General features: G+C 39.3%; 1 protein-coding gene across 1 annotated transcript; it reads left to right on the top strand.

The window, feature by feature from the left end:
* The first annotated feature begins 9,421 nt into the window (after positions 1–9,421).
* Positions 9,422–13,054, top strand: LOC126783858 (glutamate receptor 2.8-like). The gene is made up of 5 exons (XM_050509385.1): positions 9,422–9,707; positions 10,103–11,430; positions 11,518–11,830; positions 11,981–12,387; positions 12,497–13,054. The coding sequence occupies exons 1-5, from the start codon at positions 9,422–9,424 to the stop codon at positions 13,052–13,054; spliced, it is 2,892 nt and encodes a 963-aa protein (XP_050365342.1).
* The last annotated feature ends 7,071 nt before the right edge of the window (positions 13,055–20,125 follow it).

The raw sequence follows: 20,125 nt of genomic DNA, 5'->3' as shown, positions 1-20,125 counted from the left end.
GATCAAACTGGATTACAATTGTCAGGATTAGTAAGAATCTTCCATCCTAATTTTGCAAGAGCAGATTGATTATGGAGTACAAACTGGACAATGAGAACCACCCCAAAACAAATTGTCAACATTAAGTTCACCACCTGTGGGGGTTATAAAAATGATGATTCCCAAATTAATGACGATTAAGGAAGAATAAATGAGCGCTGACATGAATGTTTAGTGGAAAGTTAATACGAAACCAAAACGGTCGACGAGTTAATGTTCCATAACAGTCGGCGAGTAAATGCAACATGGTTGTTGACGGTTAAAATGTTAGTCGGTGATTAAATGAAGTGTAACCTGTAATATCCCGGATATTTATAATATATTTTCTAATTATTGTTCGGAGATATTTAAATTGGTGGTGATCCGATTATATAGTACGAGGGAGAAAAACAAAATGTTCGAGCGTTTTATACTCAGAAACGTTATTTTGAGGGGTCAAGAGTTGACTCTTATCTGTTATGAATCTCAGAAAACTTCATTCATGAAAGTCGTAAAGTTCGTCAATACGAATTCGTAGACATGTGGCATGCCTAAATCGGAGTTCGTATGAAGAAGTTACAAATCAAAAGGTATTTGGACATTTTTGGAAAATAGTATAAATATGGGAATTAAAGAGAAAAATGGGGAGAAAATCAGAAATTCGGATCGGTACTGTTCATTAAAACATAAAACAGTGTTCTGTGAAAATTATAAATCGTGTTTGTTCCGTTTTGTGACGTCGGAAATCGAAAACAGAAACGTTATCGAAACGTTTATTTAGAAAAACGTTACGTTTCCGCGACGTGAGAATCGATTTTTATTCCGTCGCTCGATTGTGAAAACTTCCTTCACGGAAGTTGTAAAACTCGTCGATACAAGTTTGTGGACACGTCATGTGTTCGAATCGGACGTCGGACGTGAAAGTTATTAACGACGGAAGTTAGTTTCCGATTTTAGAGGGGGTATAATAGGAAACTTTGTGAAGTAGGGTATCCATTTTCGGAAACCCACTTCTTCACTCACCCCCGCACCTCCCTCCTTCTCTCTCACCCTCCCCGAGTCTCCCTCCGAAAAAAAAAACCCTCCACCAGCGATCTCGCCGTCCAGCCCTCCGTGGCTCGCACCGCCACTTCCTCGACCCTCGCAAGCCTCACCGCAGCGACCCTCGTGCACGACGCTCCTCGCCTCGCCGCCGTGAGCTCCCACGCGACATCCCGAAGCCCCGTGATTTCTCCCGCCATCCTAGCACGTCGCCGGCGAGACCAAGGCATAGAGACCACACCACCACCACCTCTCCTCGCCCCTGGTGCCTCCTGTGACAAGATTGGCGATCGAAATCGCGATATGCACTGCCGCTGGTCAATTGCAAAGTCGCCGGCATCTCGGCCGCTCCGACGACAATCCGACGGTCCAAGGGTCCAATTGAGGTGAGGGTTAGCATAAATTGATTGTTGTGATGGATTGTTGTTGATTTTTGGTTGAAATTGTGGAGATCGGAGGAAGGAGTGGAAGTGTTGACCACCGCCGCCTTAGGCGGCGCATGTGAGTGCGTGAGGTGGCCTAGGGCTGTGTAGGGGTAGAGAAGAAGGAGAGGAGGAGAAATGGGGCGGTGGTGGCGTAATACGCGCCGTGGTTGATGTCAGCGCGTGTACCCCACGTGCGGCGGCGCGTGAATAGTGTTTTGGTAACAGTAATTTTGTAAAATTTATTTTTACGTACGGTGAATGTAAACAGTAATTTACGTACAGTAAAAGTAAATTTTATTTACATTCGGTAAATATAAATGTAAATTACATTCAGCAAATATAAAAGTAAATTCGGAAGGATAAATCGGTAATTATTATTTACTGAGATAGTATTTACATTCGAATAGTATTATACATACAGACATACATATACAGTATGTACTCGTACATGAATACGTAATTGATGATTATTTATACAAAAATACGGGAATAGTGAATACGTGAATAGTACTCCTTGAACAGTAAATTCGTTAAACCAGAAATTGCTTAATAGTAACATATTATTACTCTTTCGGCATTTAAGGTTTACGTAACGGTTCTAAATTCTTTTCTTATCTTTTCAAGGTGATCGCTAAATCAAGAAAAGGAAATACTTTCGGAATCGTGGAATTACGCTCGAGATTATAAGGTGAGTAAAATCTCACATATTTACGAATCTACCCTTGCGGAGATTCAAGATTATACATAATTTTAAAGAATGAAATATGACATGTATATTATATAGTGGAATATATATATTTGTATAAATGGTAAATAGGTACATATATATAGTTTGCTATATTATAAACTGTCAAGATTTCATTGTGAATATGTTCACGTTGGAGATGAGATTTATATATCGAGCATGTGATTTGATTTGTAGAATATGATGTGATGATTATTGTACGTGGTTTTAACATTTAGTTTTGTTAAAACGTTTTGTCTTCGAACGAGATTTTGTCTTTGGACGTGATTTGTCTTCGGACGTGAGATGTCTTCGGACGTGTTTTGTCTTCGGACGTGATTTGTCTTCGGACGCGATTTGTCTTTGGACGCGATTTGTCTTCGGACGTGTTTTATCTTCAAACGTGTTTTGTCTTTGGATGTGTTTATGTCTTCGGACCAGTCTTCGGACGTGTTTGGGCATGTCGGAACCTAGCCTTTGGCCGAACGAAAGTTATGATACAGTTAGAGCTCTAGATTGTCTGCCGGAGTACTGCATGTGAGGTAACAGATGGGTTATCGGCTCATGAGTACTCATATTTTTGGATGTTGGGTAGCATGAGGTTGCCCAATGTCGGCGGTGTATTACATGAGGGGTAACAGAGGTGTACCAGCGCTCATGAGTACCCTTGTTGTAAATGCATTTGGGTAAACAGAGGGGTTGCCCAATTTCTCATGAGCGCTTTCATTTTCATATTTTTGGACAACCAGATGGGCCGTCCATTGACTCATGAGTGCATTTATAATTGATGTTTTGTGATTTTCATATATATTGATATGCGAGTTATATTTTTATTTTACTCATACGAGCTGAAAAGCTTACTGAGTTTGTGTTTACAATCTCGGTGCACCAATTCGATGGTTTAGGGGATAACTTCGCAAAGGTGGATTAGTGGGAATCGACGGACAGCTCAGAAGACTTGGAGTTATTTATTTATATCCTGTGGTGAGGATTTTGTGTGGATTTCTTTGTGAGGATTATACATTTCCATTTGTTATAATGTCGAATTATAAATCTGGTTTGTAATAATCGGTTGACTGAGTTGTATTTTGAACTCAGAGATGATCCGCTGTGGCATTTAAAATGGTTTCGATTTTATTGAGATTGTTATAGTGTTTTTCATAACTTCGAAATTTGAGTTTTTATGCTCGAAAATTTGGGGTCGTGACAGTTATATTGTACGTGATTTTAACTTTGAGTCTTGTTTAAATGTTTTCTTGTCTTCAGACGTTGTTGGCAATAATCGGAACCAAGCCTTGGTCGGGTGTCGGTTACGATCAGTTTGACCTTTAATTTGTCTGTCGGTGTGCTGGATGAGTGGTAATGTAACGACCCTAAAATTTCGAGCATAAAAACTCAACATTTCATGTCGTTAAACACCAAAACAATCTCAACGAATCGAAATCATTTTAAATGCACAGCGGATCATCAGTGAGTTCTCAATACAACTCAGAAAACTAATTATTACAAACCAAATTTATAATTCAGCAATTATATAAAATGGGAATGTAATAATCCTCACAATCTCTCACAAAACTCACCAATAAATCCTCACAAATTCTCACACACAATTCTGAAATGAAAACCACACCACAAGCAGGATAATGAATAACTTCGAGACTCTGGAGTCGTCTCTCAATCTCCACTAGTTAACACCTGCAGAATTATCCTCTACACCATCGAATTGGTGCACCGGGATTGTAAACACAAACCCGGTAAGCTTATAGCTCGTATGAGTAAAATGCAAATATAATTCGCATATCAATATATACAAAAAATCACAAATCAACAAATATAAATGTCCTCATGAGTCAATGGACGGCCCATCTGGTTGTCCCAAAAATATATGAAATGAAAGTGCTCATGAGAAATCGAGCAACCCTTCTGGTTATCCAAAAAAATTTATAATACGGGTACTAATGAACGTTGGTACCCATCCGTTACCCCTCACGTAGTACACCGCCGATATTGGGTAACCACCCGCTACCCAACATCCAACACAATATGAGTACTCATGAGCCGATAACCACCTGTTACCTCACATGCAGTACTCCGGCAGACAGACTAGAGCTCTAACTGTATCGTAACTTTCGCCCGGCCAAAAGCTAGGTTCCGACTTGCCAAACACGTACAATAATCTCACATCATATTGTACCAAAAATCAAGTCCGAAGACAAATCAATATTTTAACAATCTCCATGTTAAAATCACGTACAATAATCTCACCTCATATTGTACAAATCAAAATCACATACACGATATATAAATCTCGTCATCAAAATGACGTCATCATGATAAAATCATAACAGTATATTATATAAGAAACTATATATATATGTACCTATTTACCATTTATACAATATATATATAATCCGATATATCATATACATGTCATATTTCTTAAATACGTCCGAAGACAAAACGTTTAACAAATACCATGTAAAAAAACACGTACAATAATCACACCTCATATTGTACAAATTAAATCACTTGCTCAATATATAATTATCATCATCGTAGTGACCAATTCATATTGAATTCATAACAGTATATAATATAGCGAACTATATATATATGTACTTATTACCATTAATACAGCATATATGTAATCCACTATATCGTATACATGTCGTAATTCAATATTAAAAACTCTTGCAAAAATCTTGAATCACCGCAAGGGTAGATTCGTAAATATGTGAGATTTTACTCACCTTATCGACTCGGGCGTAATTCCACAATTTCCAAAGATAATTCATTTCCTTGATTTATCGATCACCTTGAAAAGATAAGAAAAGAATTTAGAAAAGTTTCGTAAACCTTTAAATGCCGAAACAGTAATAAGCGGTTACTGTTCAGCAATGTTCAGTTTTACGAATCTACTGTTCACTGAGTACTATTCATTGTGTACTATTCACGTATTTACTATTCATGTATTATTGTACAAATACACATCCAATACGTATTTCTGTACGAGTACATACTGTTTACGTATTTTTGTACGTAGAAATACTATTCAAATGTACGTACTGTCTCAGTAAATAATAATTACTTAATTACCCTGCCAAATTACTTTTTACATTTACTAAAAGTAATTTACATTTATATTTACCGTACGTAAATAAAATTTACATTTTCCGTATGTAAATCACCTTTTTACATTTACCGTACGTAAAAATAAATTACAAAATTACCCTTCGGAAACACTGTTCACGCTCCGTCGCACGTGGCGGCACGTGGGGTACACGCGCCACCTCCGGCAGGCCCCGCGTGGCGCTCACGCGCCACTCACTGTGGCAGCACGTGGGGCACACGCGCCGACACCAAACACGGCGCGTATCACGCCACCTCCGCCCCAAAACTCTTCCCCTCCTTCTCCTCTTCCTTCCCACGATCTCAGACCCCTCCTAAACTAACCCACGCACCCCCACGCGCCGCCTCTAGGCGGCGGTAACCCTCTCCTCCATCCTCTCCGAGTTTTCCACAATTCAATCCTAAATTCTCCCAAATCAATCTCAAACATCAAACAATCGCACACAACAATTCAATTACATCAATTTTTTGACCTAAATCGAACGGAGGAAGCTCGATTTGTCGTCGGTGATGCGTGAGAAGCCGGTGACATTGATTCGAGTAGCGGCGAGCTCGAGGGTTGCTGCGGACATCACACGGTGCTCCAGGGACCGGCTGTGAGGAACACGACGGCTTGGAGGCGGAGATCGCGACGTGATGCAGAGGGCCTTGTGATGCCGTAGAGAGCGGAGAGAGAGAGAGGAGACTCTCGGCGGCGAGATAGAGCGGCGCGAGCTCGGGGTTTGGTGCGGAGGGCCTCGTGATGCCGTAGAGAGCGGCGGTGCACGACACGGCGGCCCAGGGGGCAGATCGCACGGAGGCGATTTTCTGAGGAGAAGGAGAGAGTTTTCGGGGAGAGAGAATGGGGAGGGAGGCGGAAAGAGGAGAGAGAAAGGGTTTCCTGAAATGGAAACCCTAATCACAAAAATTTCCTTTTTATACTCGTTTCCAAAATCGGAAACTAACTTCCGACGTTAATAACTCTCACCTCCGACGTCCGATTCGAACGCATAACATGTCCACGCACTCGTATCGACGAGCTCTACGACTTTCGTGAAGAAAGTTTCACAAACATTCAACGGAGTAAAAGTCGATATATATATATACGTTGCGGAAAAGTAACGTCTTTCTAATTAAACGTTCCGAGAGCGTTTCCGTTTCCGTTTCGTAAGGTCGCAACCAAACAAATTCTTTTTAATTAAATTTCACAACTTAAAAGAATTCAAATCAAACTAAATATTGTTTGAATTTTAGGGTTATTACAGGTAACAAATGGGTTGCCTGGGTCTCATGAGTAACAGATGGGTTACCCAGAGTCTGTCGGCGTACTGCATGAGGGGTAACAGATGGGTACCTGAGTCTCATGAGTACCCGTGTTTTAAAATGATATTGGGTGAACCTATAGGTTGCCCAATGTCTCATGAGTACACATATTTCCAATAATATTGGACAACCAGATGGGCCGTCCAGTGTCTCATGAGTACGCTTGTCTTTAAATGTTATCTGTTATATTTCATTTGTATGCGATGTATGTTATACTGTTGGTTTACTCATACAGGATGAAAAGTTTACCGGGTTTGTGTTTACAATCCCGGTGAACCAATTCGATGGTGTATGGAATAGTTCTGCAGGTGCGGATTAGCAGATTCGGAGGGCTTACTCTAAAGATTGCTGAAGATTTAATTTTTCTATTTGTGGTGAAGATTGAGTGAATTTTACATTTCAATTGTCATAATACTTGAGGTGTAAACTGGTTATGTATTTCTCAAGTCGACTGAGTCATACAATGAACTCAATTTCGATACATTGTAAATATATTTGAGATGTATTTCTCAAGATGATTTCAATATATTTGAGATTGTTTTAGAGTTTTCATGGCTTCTAGTTCAAATTTTTATCATTCGAAAGTTCGGGAACAATGTCTTCGTGAAGAGTGTTTTCGTGAACAGTGTTTTACTGTACTTAATAATCACCTGTTGTTTTACGGGTCATTTTCTAAGCACTTTGTTATCCTATTAGGTGACCCGACGAAATGAGTGAGGGAATCGCTCTTGGTGTCCTAGAAGTTGCACGCAGAAAATAGGTGAATAAATCTCACTATGACAAGTCTACCTTTGACGGTGACTCATACTTATGATTTCTTTAAAAGAGTCAACTGTGACATCTATATAATATAGTGGGTTGTGTATGTGTATAAAATGGTAAATACAATACATATATATGGGTTGCTATATGAAATAATGTTACGTTTTTATTTAAATTATGAAATTTTATTATTTTTAATTAATTGTGGCGGATGGGACCGGAAGGGAGATAATGTAACTTCCAGTATAATGGATTATTGGAGTGACATTATATATATTGTTGTGCAAAAGTCACTTGGTTGTAGTACATAAACATGCGTGAATTGTTATATTGTACGTGGTTTTAACATTGAGTCTTGTTAAAACGTTTTCTGGTCTTCGGACGTTGTTGGCATTAAATCGGAATCAAGCCTTGACCGGGTGTCGGTTATGATCAGTTAGAGCTCAAGTATGTCTGTCGTTGTACTGCATGAGGGGTAACAGATGGGTTGCTTGGGTCTCATGAGTACACATGTTTTAAATGATATTGGGTAACCAAATGGGCTGCCCCGTGTCTCATGAGTACAAATATTTAAAATAATATTGGGTCACCAGATGGGCTGCCTATTATCTCATGAGTTCACATGTCTTAAAATGTTATCTATTACATTTCTTCTGTATGTGATGTATGTTATAATGTTGGTTTACTCATACGGGCTGAAAAGCTTACTAGATATGTGTTTACAATGCCGGTGCACCAAATCAATGGTATATGAGATAGTTCTGCAGGTGAGGATTAGCAGGCTTGGAGAGCTTACTCGGAGGATTACTGAGGGTTTCATTCTTCTGTTGTGGTGAGGATTGAGTGAATATTACATTTCCAATTGTTTTAATACTTAAGTGTATAAACTGGTAATGTATTATTCAAGTCAACTGAGTCGTACTATGAACTCAATTTTGATACACTGTTGCTGTAAGATAATTTCATTATATTTGAGATTGTTTTAGAGATATCATGACTTCGAATTCGAATTTTTATTATTCGAAATTTCGGAATCGATTCCTCGGTTCCAATCCACATTAAATACGAGGTTAAAGTCAATGACGATATTTTACTGTCGAACACCACCTCGAGAAAGAGTAGTACCTTTTTATTCAGTTTCAAGAGAAGATTCTTCTATCTTTCCAAAAAATAGTGTTATTAATGCCAAGATATTTACCAATTATAGCTCGACCTATGATTGATTTGGACTATGGAGCTATAGGTTAAATTGGAGGTTGTGTTTGGAAAAACTGTCTACAGAGAAGGCATACCCTCCTTGAAGTTTGACTAAAAGTTTCTGTTATTTCTAGAATGTTAATAAAATCAAATAGGATGCTTTCAAATGCAGCGAATTCTTTCCCTCTACGACCTATTTTAAGTTTTTAACCATATTAAAGTTTGTTTCCATTTTATACCAGTATATGATGATATAAGAAGACTCTTTACCAATTTATCTTTCGAACATCTATGTCACATTGTTAGTATAGACTAAACAATATTGCTCCTATAAAGTTGATATAGACTTGATGATAAACTAACCCGGTGCATGTTTTTTTTTTTAATTTTAAAAGCACAAGTTGTTTGGTTTTGGTCAAGCCAGTAATCTGAGAAAGACGAAAATTCAATCAGTTAGCCGTAAAAGACTTGGGAGTGAATATGAACAAGAGCTAGGGACAAGTTTATAATTATATTTCATACTAGTCAGTTGAATTCATAGACACAATGACGCACTGGAATCTTCCGACCAAAAATTTATAGAGAAAAAAAGACCAAGACTCATGTGCATGGTTCTTCTTTGAGTCAGTGCCAAAAATAGTAAATGATTTAATTTGATTCCGTTAAACTAAACTAAATAACTAAACTGTATGGAATGGCTGCTACTTGTTAGGTATAAGATTCTTAATTTCCCTGGACTTATATGGGACTAACATTCGTTCTTTTCTCTCATAATATATATAGTCGAATGGTTTAAATGAAAATACCATTGAATTATATGATCATGAAGTGCCATACGAATATCTTTGTTGTCTTTGTTCCTTACATATTTTTAGTCTCTCTATTCTCATGGATTTTCGTGGCCATGAGCTCACAGAACTCAACAACTGAAGTGAAGGTGGGTGTTATTCTTGACTTTGAATCAGGGAGTGCAAAAAATGGGAAGGCTTATTGGAGTTGCATGAAAGTAGCCCACGCAGACTTCTATGCAGCCAATCCTAACTTCAAGACTAGGCTGGCTTTGCTCCCAAGAAACTCCAACAGAACTGTTGTTGGTGCAGCTGCTGCAGGTTCCCTCTCCTTCTCTCTCGCAGTGATATTTCAATTGATATATGTTTCTTACTCTTCGTCAGTATATGCAAGTAAACTGAAGAATTATATATTAAATTTTCTAACTGATTAGCTAGTTGTTGGTCTATAGTATATCTGTGCAAAATGTCATTAGAATCCCTATAATATATATGTACTAAGATAAGCTGTCTCTGCCTTCTCTCACTGGAGAGTGGATACTGCATATGTATTTCTGATAAGTCTCTCAATTTTACAAAATTTACAGTCTAAAAATCTAATAAAAATATCATAGCTTGTACAGAAATTTTAGTTTTTGTTCCTATTGTAGAGAATTAAAAGTTAAGGTTATGATAAAGAAAAACTTCTGAAACTATTGCCTTCCATGAATACACAGCTGTAGATTTGATAAACAAAGAAGAAGTCCAAGCAATCATAGGCCCTGAAACATCAATGGAGGCAAACTTCGTTGTTAGTGTGGGAAACCAAACTAAAGTCCCTATCTTGACCTTTTCTGCATCAAGTCCTGCTCTTACTACTCTTGGGAGCTCTTTCTTTTTCCGACTTACACAGAATGACTCTATCCAAGTGAAAGCCATAGCTGGTATCGTTCAGAACTTCGGATGGAGAAAAGTTGTTCCCATCTACGTAGACAGTTCTTATGGGTGGGGAATCGTACCTTTTCTTATCGATGCCTTGCAAGAAGTTGAAGCTCATGTTCCCTACAGAAGTGTAATTTCTGAAGCAGCAACTGATGATCAAATTGAAATAGAGCTTTACAAGTTAATGACAATGCAAACAAGAGTTTTCATTGTTCATATGAATCATGATCTCTGCTCTAAGTTATTTGCCAAGGCAAAAAAGATTGGAATGATGAGTGCAGGTTACGTTTGGATAACAACTGGTGGGATATCTAATAGTTTAAGGTCCATGAGTTATTCAGACCGAAATTCCATGGAAGGTGTATTAGGTATACAGACAGAATTTCGAAGAACACTAAAGCATAAAGAATTTGGAAAGCGGTCCAAAATGAAATTCCAACAGGACAATCCAAACATAACTAACGTTGAGTTGGATGTCTATGGATTCCAAGCTCGTGATGCAGTCTTTGCACTAGCTTCAGCAGTCGAACGAGTTGGATACTCAAGCATTGGATATCAACTGGTGAGTGACTCCTCCAAGGCAAGAGATCTCGATACCCTTAAGGTATCTCAGTATGGTTCAAAACTTGCTAAAGCCCTATCTGACACTAGATTTAAAGGCTTAGCTGGAGATTTCAATGTCATAGATGGTGAGCTTCAGTCATCCTCTTATATGATTATTAATGTCATTGGTGGCAAAGCAAGAGGAATTGCATTGTGGACTCCAGAGAATGGAATGGTTTCTACAGACACAGGCAAGATCTCTACTGATTCCCAGTGCATGTTTGGACCCATTAAATGGCCAGGTGCTTCTTACGCTGTTCCTAAAGGATGGGAGATCCCAACTAACCAAAAGAAGTTGAGAATAGGAGTTCCTGTCAAGGATGGTTTCACCGAGTTTGTTAAGATCACAAAAGATCCTAACACTAATAGAACAGCTGTCACAGGGTTCTGTATTGATGTCTTCAATGCTGCAGTGGAATTATTACCGTATGCTCTTCCTTATGAGTTCATTCCTTTTGAAAATTCTTCTGGTTTGATGGATGGAAGTTATGATGATTTAATCTATCAAGTATATCTCAAGGTGAAGTTTTTTATACAACTCTACGGAGTCTTAATTTTTTTTAATTCAAATTTCGAAAATTCAACTATTTTTTTTTTCATTCAACAGAAATTTGATGCTGTTGTTGGAGATACAACAATTAGAGCAAACAGATCCTTGTATGTTGACTTTACAATGCCATATACCGAAACTGATGTAGGAATGGTTGTGCCAATCAGAAACAGCAAAAGCAAAAATGCATGGATTTTCATGAAGCCATTGACATCGGGCCTTTGGTTAACAACTTTAAGTTTCTTCATCGTTATCGCTTTTGTTGTTTGGGTACTAGAACATCGTGTTAATGAAGATTTTCGGGGTCCTCCTTCACGTCAAGTTGGAACAAGCTTTTGGTTTTCTTTCTCCACCATGGTTTTCTCACATAGTAAATATCTGCAACCTTTCTCTACTTGATCAATTTCGAGTTTCAAATTCAACTGGATTTGAATTCAAAAATTTGTTTTTCTTCTTTCAGACATGCATGTGTAGATTGTTTTTTTAACAAATCTTCTGTATCTTGTAAATCACTTTACAGGGGAGAGAGTTGTCAGCAACTTGGCTAGACCTGTGATGACTATATGGGTGTTTGTTGTGCTCATAGTGACATCAAGCTACACAGCTAATTTATCGTCACTGTTAACAATTCAACAGCTCCAGCCCACCGTTACCGACTTAAATGATCTATTAAAAAATGGCGATAATGTCGGCTACAGCAAGAGTTCTTTTGTTTATGATGTCTTGATTCAAAGGGGTTTTAATGATAGCAGGCTTATAAAAATTAATTTGGTTGAAGATGGTGATAAAGAACTCACCAAAGGTACTGCGAATGGTGGCATTGCTGCTTATGTTGGTGAATCCCCAGGCTTGGAGGTTTTTATTTCAAAGTATTGTTCTAAGTACATTATGGTTGGACCTATCTCCAAAACTAACGGCGTCGCCTTCGTAAGAATTTCCTCTCCTCGAGTTCAAAGTTTCTTATCTTTATGCAAGGTTAAAATGGAATCTAACGTTTGTGTAATTCTTTTTTCTTTATATATGTGTGACTTTGCAGGTGTTCCCTAAACGTTCACCTCTTGTAGCTGATATGTCAAGGGCAATCCTAAATGTTACCGAAGGGAAGAAGATTATGAAGATTCAAGCATATTGGCTTAAGAAAGAAAGCAATTGTCAAGGTTCGAGTTCCGACAATAATATCTCTGACCGCAGTCTTGGCCTTGATAGCTTTTGCGGACTATTCATCATTGCTGGGGTCTCTTCTTTGTTCACTCTCTTCATATTTTTCACCTCCTTCGTGTACAAGCATATGCATGTCTTCCGGCCCGCTGCTGATTCTGAAGCTTCTGCATGGAGTAGGATGCGTGCCATATTTAAAACTTTTGATGATAGAGATGCCAGCTTTTATACTTCTAGTAGCAGTCAACAGTCAAAGAAAACCATTGGTGTTGGAGATCTTGGACTAAACGCATCACCAACTAGCAACTGGTCGGAAAGTCCAGTCAGCTATACGAACCATGGAGATCTCTGTGATATACTTAGAAGTGGACAAACACCAACTAGAGGAGCATCTCCGCAACCAGTTCAAACTATCGAGCTTGCTATCACTTGTTAATAAAGCATGCATGTACAGTATTGATAACAAAATATTTGAAATTTAAAAAAATGCCGCGGATTTTTCTCTCCTCCTCTCCAAGGCGCTCTTGCGCATTAGGGTTAGGTTTTTTTTAGAGAAAACACATTTGTGCGGCATCGATCTTATTATGGCTGTGTCAGTAGCTTCCATGACCACACGTCTGGCTTCCAGACTCTCGCTCTCTAACAACGATGAGGAGATCGTTGATCTTGGCAATCTCAAACAGAAGAAGGGAGGCTATGTGGCGACTAGGTTTTACCTAGTCGGCAAGTTGAACACGACTAGGGTTGCATCTTTCGATCAATTCAGTGGCGCGGTGAGGTCGATGTGGAGGTTGAGCACACCGGTGGAGGTGCAGACGAGGGAGGATCGGTATTTGTTCACTTTCAGGACTGCAAAAGATAGGGATTGAGTGAAAAAGGGAGGTCCATGGGCGTTCCAGCATGCCATGATTCTCTTCAATGACTATGATGCTTCTCGGATCTGATGGCTATCCCTCTTGATTTCGTTTGGACTTGGGTTGAGATCCCAAGACTCCCACCGGCTCTTACAACAATTCTGTTGACACAATTGATTGGTGAAACCATTGGACACCCTGTGTTGCAGGTGGAAGAGGTTTCGTTGCTTAGTGGTGTTCCTAGGGTTAGGGTTTGTAATAACCCTAAATTTCAAACAATATTTGAGTGGATTTGAATTCTATAAAATTGTGAAATTTAAATTAGAATGGATGTGTTTGGTTACGACATTACGAAACGAGTAACGGATACGTTATCGGAACGTTTAATTCGAAAAACGTTACGTTTCCGAACGTATTTTTCGACTTTTATTTCGTCGCGCGGTTGCGAAAACTTTCTTCACGAAAGTTGTAGAGCTCGTCGATACGAGTTCGTGGATATGTGACGCGTTCTAATCGGACGACGTACGTAAAAGTTATTAACGCCGGAAGTTAGTTTCCGATTTGGAAACTAGTATAAATAGATAATTAAGGGATTAGGGTTTCCTTAATCAGAAACCCTCTTCTCTCTTCTCTTTCACCCCTCTCACCCCGCCGCTCTCTCATTCTCTCTCCCTCTCTCGGTTCTCTCTCTCCCTCCCCGAAACCTCACTCTCTCTTTCCCTCAATCTCACCTTCCTCCTCGAATCACCCGACGATCTCCTCAGCCGGAGCGACGTGGTCCTCACCGCCACGCTCAACGACCCCGCGAGCTTCCCCGCAGGCAACCCCGCGAGCTTCTCTCGTTCCCCGACCCTTTGCCTCGCGCCGATCGTTGATCTCCAAGCAGCCGTGCCTTACCGCTGTCCCCTGGGCATCACGAGACCTCTACCACCACCCTCTAGCACGCCGTGCCTCTTCCCGCCGCCAAGGAGCCACAACGTCGAGGGAAGCTCCTGCATGAAACTCATCAACAATTCAAGCTTTTCCAACGCGTTTTGGACTCCGATCTAGGTAAGGAGGCTTTCAAATTCATGTTGTGATGTTTGTGGTTGGATTGGAGTAGTTGGATGGAGATTTGGGCAGATCGGAGGTGGTTGGAGGAGATGGTTACCGCCGCCTAGAGGCGGCGCGTGCGAGTGCGTGGGCTAGTTTAGGAGGGGTCTGTGGTGGTGGGAAGGAAGAGGAGGAGGAGGAGGAGGAGAGAATCACGGCGGCGGTGGCATCACACGCGCTGCCACAGTGAGTGGCGCGTGAGTGCCACGCGCGGCCTGCCGGCGGGTGGTGCGTGCACCCCACGCGCCGCCACGTGCGGCGGTCTGCGATTATTATACCAGAAGGGTATTTTGGTAATTTACTAAAATGTAAATGTAAATTTTATTTACTACGGTAAATGTAATTATAAATTACTTTCAGTAAATGTAAAAGTAATTTGTAAAAGGTAAATAGTAAATTTTATTTACTGAGATTGTATTTACATTTAAATCGTACATATACGTACATAAATACGTATTAATATTTATACGTACAGAAATACGTATTAATATTTATACGTACAGAAATATGTATTACTATTTATACGTACAGAAATACGTATATAATATTTATACGTACAGAAATACGTATATAATATTTATACGTACAGAAATATGTATATAATATTTATACGTACAGAAATACGTATATAATATTTATACATACAGAAATACGTATTAATTGCATATTTATACAGTATCCGGGAATAGTAACAGTGAACAGTGAACAGTGAACAGTGAACAGTAATTTCGTAAAACCGAAAATTGCTGAACAGTAACCGATTATTACTGTTTCGGCGTTTAAAGGTTTACGAAACGATTCTAAATTCTTTTCTTGTCTTTTCAAGGTGATCGTTAAATCGAGGAAATGAACTATCATCAGGAATTGTGAATTACGCTCGAGTCGATAAGGTGAGTAAAATCTCACTTATTTACGAATCTACCCTTGCGGTGATTCCAAAATTTTTCCAAGAGTTTTTAATATTGAATTACGACACGTATACAATATAGTGGATTACGTATATATCGTATAAATGGTAATAAGTACATATATATATAGTTTGCTATATTATATATTGTTATGAATTCATTGGAATTGGTCATTTCGAATGACGAGAATTAAATGTTGAGCATGTGATGTGATTTTTGTACAATATGAGGTGAGATTATTGTATGTGGTTTTAACATGAGTTTGTTAAAAAGTTTTGTTTTCGGACGAGTTTTGTCTTCGGACGAGTTTTTGTCTTCGGACGTGTTTATGAGAATATGACATGTATACGATATAATGGATTATATATATATATTGTATAAATGGTAAATACGTATATATATATATATATAGTTTGCTATATAATATACTGTTATGATTTTATCGTGATTTATGTCATTTCGATGACGAGATTTAAATATCGAGCATGTGATTTCGATTTGTACAATATGATGTGAGATTATTGTACGTGATTTTAACATTGAGTTTGTTAAAATGTTGATTTGTCTTCGGACATGATTTTTGGTACAATATGATGTGAGATTATTGTACGTGATTTTTAACATTGAGATTGTTAAAATGTTGATTTGTCTTCGGACGTGATTGGTACAATATGATGTGAGATTATTGTACGTGTTTGGCAAGTCGGAACCTAGCCTTTGGCCGGGCGAAAGTTACGATACAGTTAGAGCTCTAGTCTGTCTGCCTTAGTACTGCATGCGAGGTAACGGGTGGTTATCTGCTCATGGGTACTCGGTGTATTTTGGATGTTGGGTAGCGGGTGGCTATCCAATATCAACGGTGTATTACGAGAGGGGTAACAGATGTGTACCAGCGTTCTTGGTACCCGTATTATAAATGCATTGGGTAACTAGAAGGGTTACTTAATTTCCTCATGAACGTTTTATTTCATATTTCTTTGGGTCAACCAGATGGGCTGACGAGTGACTCATGAGGGCATTTATATTTGTTGTTTTGTGATCTTTCGTATATTTTGATATGCGAATTATATTTTGATTTTACTCATACGAGCTGTAAAGCTTACCGGGTTTGTGTTTACAATCCCGGTGCACCAATTCGATGGTGTAGTGGATGACTCCGCAGGTGTAGATTAGCGGGAATTGACGGACCGCTCAGAGGACTTGAAGTGATTACCTCCAGCTTGTGTGAGGATTTTGTGTGACTATTTTGTGAGAGATTGTGAGGATTATTACATTCCAACTTACGTAATGTAAATTATAAATTTGGGTTGTAATAATTGGTTTTCTGAGTTGTATTGATAACTCAGTGATGATCCGCTGTGCACTTAAATGATTTCGATTTTATTGAGATTATTTTGTGTTTAACGACTTTAGAATTTTGAGTTTTTAAGCTCGAAATTTTGGGGTCGTTACAGGGTTACACTGCCATTGCATGTTCTTGTACGCCTTGAACGTTTACTTCATATATCTCCAGAGGAGGTAGTTTGCATGGAGTACATGTATTTACGTTTGCTAGGAAAATGCAGAACTTGTACCATGATCAACCATGTGGGGGGGGGGGGGGGGCAGAGTTGTCGTCTTGAGATTGTGGTTGTGGTAGAGGAAGGAGCTGCATCTCTAGATCCCCAACTAGTGTCCCCAATCCCTAGGGTGTTGGCTGAGGTTGGTCAAGGAGCTATGAGCCCGATTAGGGCAACTACTATGTCTCCTCCAATCTATGGGAGTAGGAGGGTGAAAATCTGGGCCCGAACTGAAGCTCCAGAGATGGAGAGGATTCTGGATCTCGGCGGCGTTGTGGGGAGGAAGCCTTCTCTGGAGGGAAGCGTAGCAGGCGTGATTGTGCTCTGGATGTGTTGCACCTTACCCATACGAAGCTAGGGTTAATAGCGACTTCTTCGGATAAGATTGCGCTTCGATCGCCGGCGAAACCGGGCCGCCCGCGTGGCCAGAGGAATAAGAATAAGAAGGTGGTAGCCTAACGTCTCAGCCCGAAGATGGATGCTGAGCTGGGGATGACCCTGGCGGAGCTGCTGAGCGCATAGGTAGAAATGGGTCGGGTCAATTGTCACGACTCCAAAATTTCGAGTATGAAACTCAAATTTCGAAGTCATGAAAACTCTAAAACAATCTCAGTAAATCGAAATCATTTTTATGTTACAGTGGATCATTACTGAGTTCATAGTACAACTTAGTCAAAATGTTTATTAAAAACCAAATTTATAATTCAACATTATATCAAATGGAAATATAAAAATCCTCTCAAATCCTCACCACAAGATAGACTAAAACAACATCAAGTCTTCAGAGTTGTCCGTCAATTTCCGCTAATCCACACCTGCGGAATTATCCCCTATACCATCAAATAGGTGCACCGGGATTATAAACACAAACCCGGTAAGCTTTGAAGCTCGTTTGAGTAATACAACAATACAACTCGTGTATAAATACAAAATAAACATACTGAATACATATAATTATAAATGTACTCATGAGTCATTGGACGGCCCATCTGGTTGTCCAATAATATCTGAAAGTTATAAGTGCTCATGAGAAATCAAGCAACCCATCTGTTTACCCAATTACATTTATAATACGGGTACTCATGAGACTCAAGTACTCATCTGTTACCCCTCATGCAGTACACCTCCGGGCATTGGACAACCCATCTGTCACCCAAAAATCCCAAAAAATATGGGCACTCATAAGCTGGTAACCCATCTGTTACCCCTCATGCAGTACACCGGCAGACAGACTAGAACTCTAACTGTATCGTAACTGTCGGCCGACCAAGTCTAGGTTCCGACATGCCAACACGTCCGAAGACAGAAACACGTCCGAAGACATAAACACGTCCGAAGATAAAAATGTTTTAACAGAACTCAATGTTAAAACCACGTACTATAATCATCACATGATATTGTACAAATCAAATCGACATGCTCAAATAAATAATCATCAACTCTAAAATGAACTCATTCGCAAACGGAATTTATGACAGTATATAATATAGCAAACCATATATATGTACTTATTTTACCAATTATACACATACACAATCCACTATATCTTATACATATCGTAATTCATTCTTTTTAATTAAGCGTAATCATGAATCTCCGCAATGGTAGATTCGTCACTATGAGATTTTACTCACCTTATAATCCTGAGCGTAATTTCTACGATTCCGAACGTGAATCATTTACTTGATGTATCGATCACCTAGAAGAGTTAAGAAGTGAATTTAGAATCGTCACGTAAAACCTTAAATGCTGAAACAGTAATAATATTTTACTGTCCAGCAATTTCTGGTTTTTCCGAAAATGGAAACCTTACTCCTAAAAAATTTCCTTTTATACTCACTTCCAAAATCGGAAACTAACTTCCATCATTAATAACTTTCCCATACGACGTCCGATTAGCAGTGTGACATGTCCATGAACTCGTAACGACGAGCTCTACAACTTTCATGAAAGAAGTTTTCAAAAACGAGCGACATAGTAAAAGTCAATTCTCACGTCGCGGAAACGTAACGTTTTTCTAATTAAAAGTTACGATAACGTTTCCGTTTTCGATTTACAACGTCGCGAAGCGAAACAAATGCGTTTTAATCACTTTTACAAATTTAACGAATTCAAAAAAAAAATTAATAATTTGTATCCGAAAATCGGGTTATTACAATCTACCCCCCTTAAAGGAATTTCGTCCCGAAATTCAGGTTCTCTACTCAACAAACAGCTGTGGATATCTTGCCTTCATATCAGACTCTAGTTCCCAAGAGGCATCACCCTCATCATGGTGACTCCACAACACTTTAACCAACTCCACTTCCTTCCTCCGGAGCTTCTTGGTGGATCTATCCAGAATACGAACCGGCTCAATAATAAATGTGGCATTTTCCTTCACCTCTATGGTGCTATGATCAATCGCATGCGACTCAACTGGTACATACCTCCTAAACATAGAAATGTGGAAGACGTTGTGAACGCCCAACATGCTAGTAGGCAAGGCTAGTCGATATGCTAGTTCTCCTACCTTCTCAAGAATTTCAAAGGGGCCAACATACCTCGATGCCAAGTTCCCTTTCTTGCCGAAATCACATTACACCCCTCATAGGTGAGACTTTTAAGAACACATGATCGCCGGTCTTGAATTCCACCGGTCTCCTCTTTAGGTCTGCATAGTTCTTCTGTCTACTCTGTGCAGTCCGGATTCTATCTCGAATGATCGAGATCTTCTCTGTGGTTTCTTGAACCATATCTGGGCCCATTAATGCTTTATCTCCAACTTCGGCCCAACAGATAGGTGAGCGACATGGTCTACCATAAAGAGCCTCATAAGGTGCCATGTCAATGCTAGAATGGTAATTGTTGTTGTAGGCAAACTCAATCAACCTCAAATGATCCTCCCAGCTACCTTTAAAATCCAGCATACAAGCTCTCAACATATCCTCCATCACCTGATTCACCCTTTATGTATGTCCATCAGTCTGAGGATGAAAAGCAGTACTCATATCCAAAGTAGTACCCATAGCCTTCTGCAAACCACCCCAGAATTTCAACGTGAAACGTGCATCTCGATCATAAACAATAGAAACTGGAGCTCCATGAAGTCTCA

Source organism: Argentina anserina, chromosome 2 (genome assembly GCF_933775445.1).
Source record: "Argentina anserina chromosome 2, drPotAnse1.1, whole genome shotgun sequence".
NCBI classification, from domain to species: Eukaryota; Viridiplantae; Streptophyta; class Magnoliopsida; order Rosales; family Rosaceae; genus Argentina; species Argentina anserina.
Note: the sequence above shows the minus strand (reverse complement) of the source record. Positions and strands in the feature narration are given on the sequence as shown.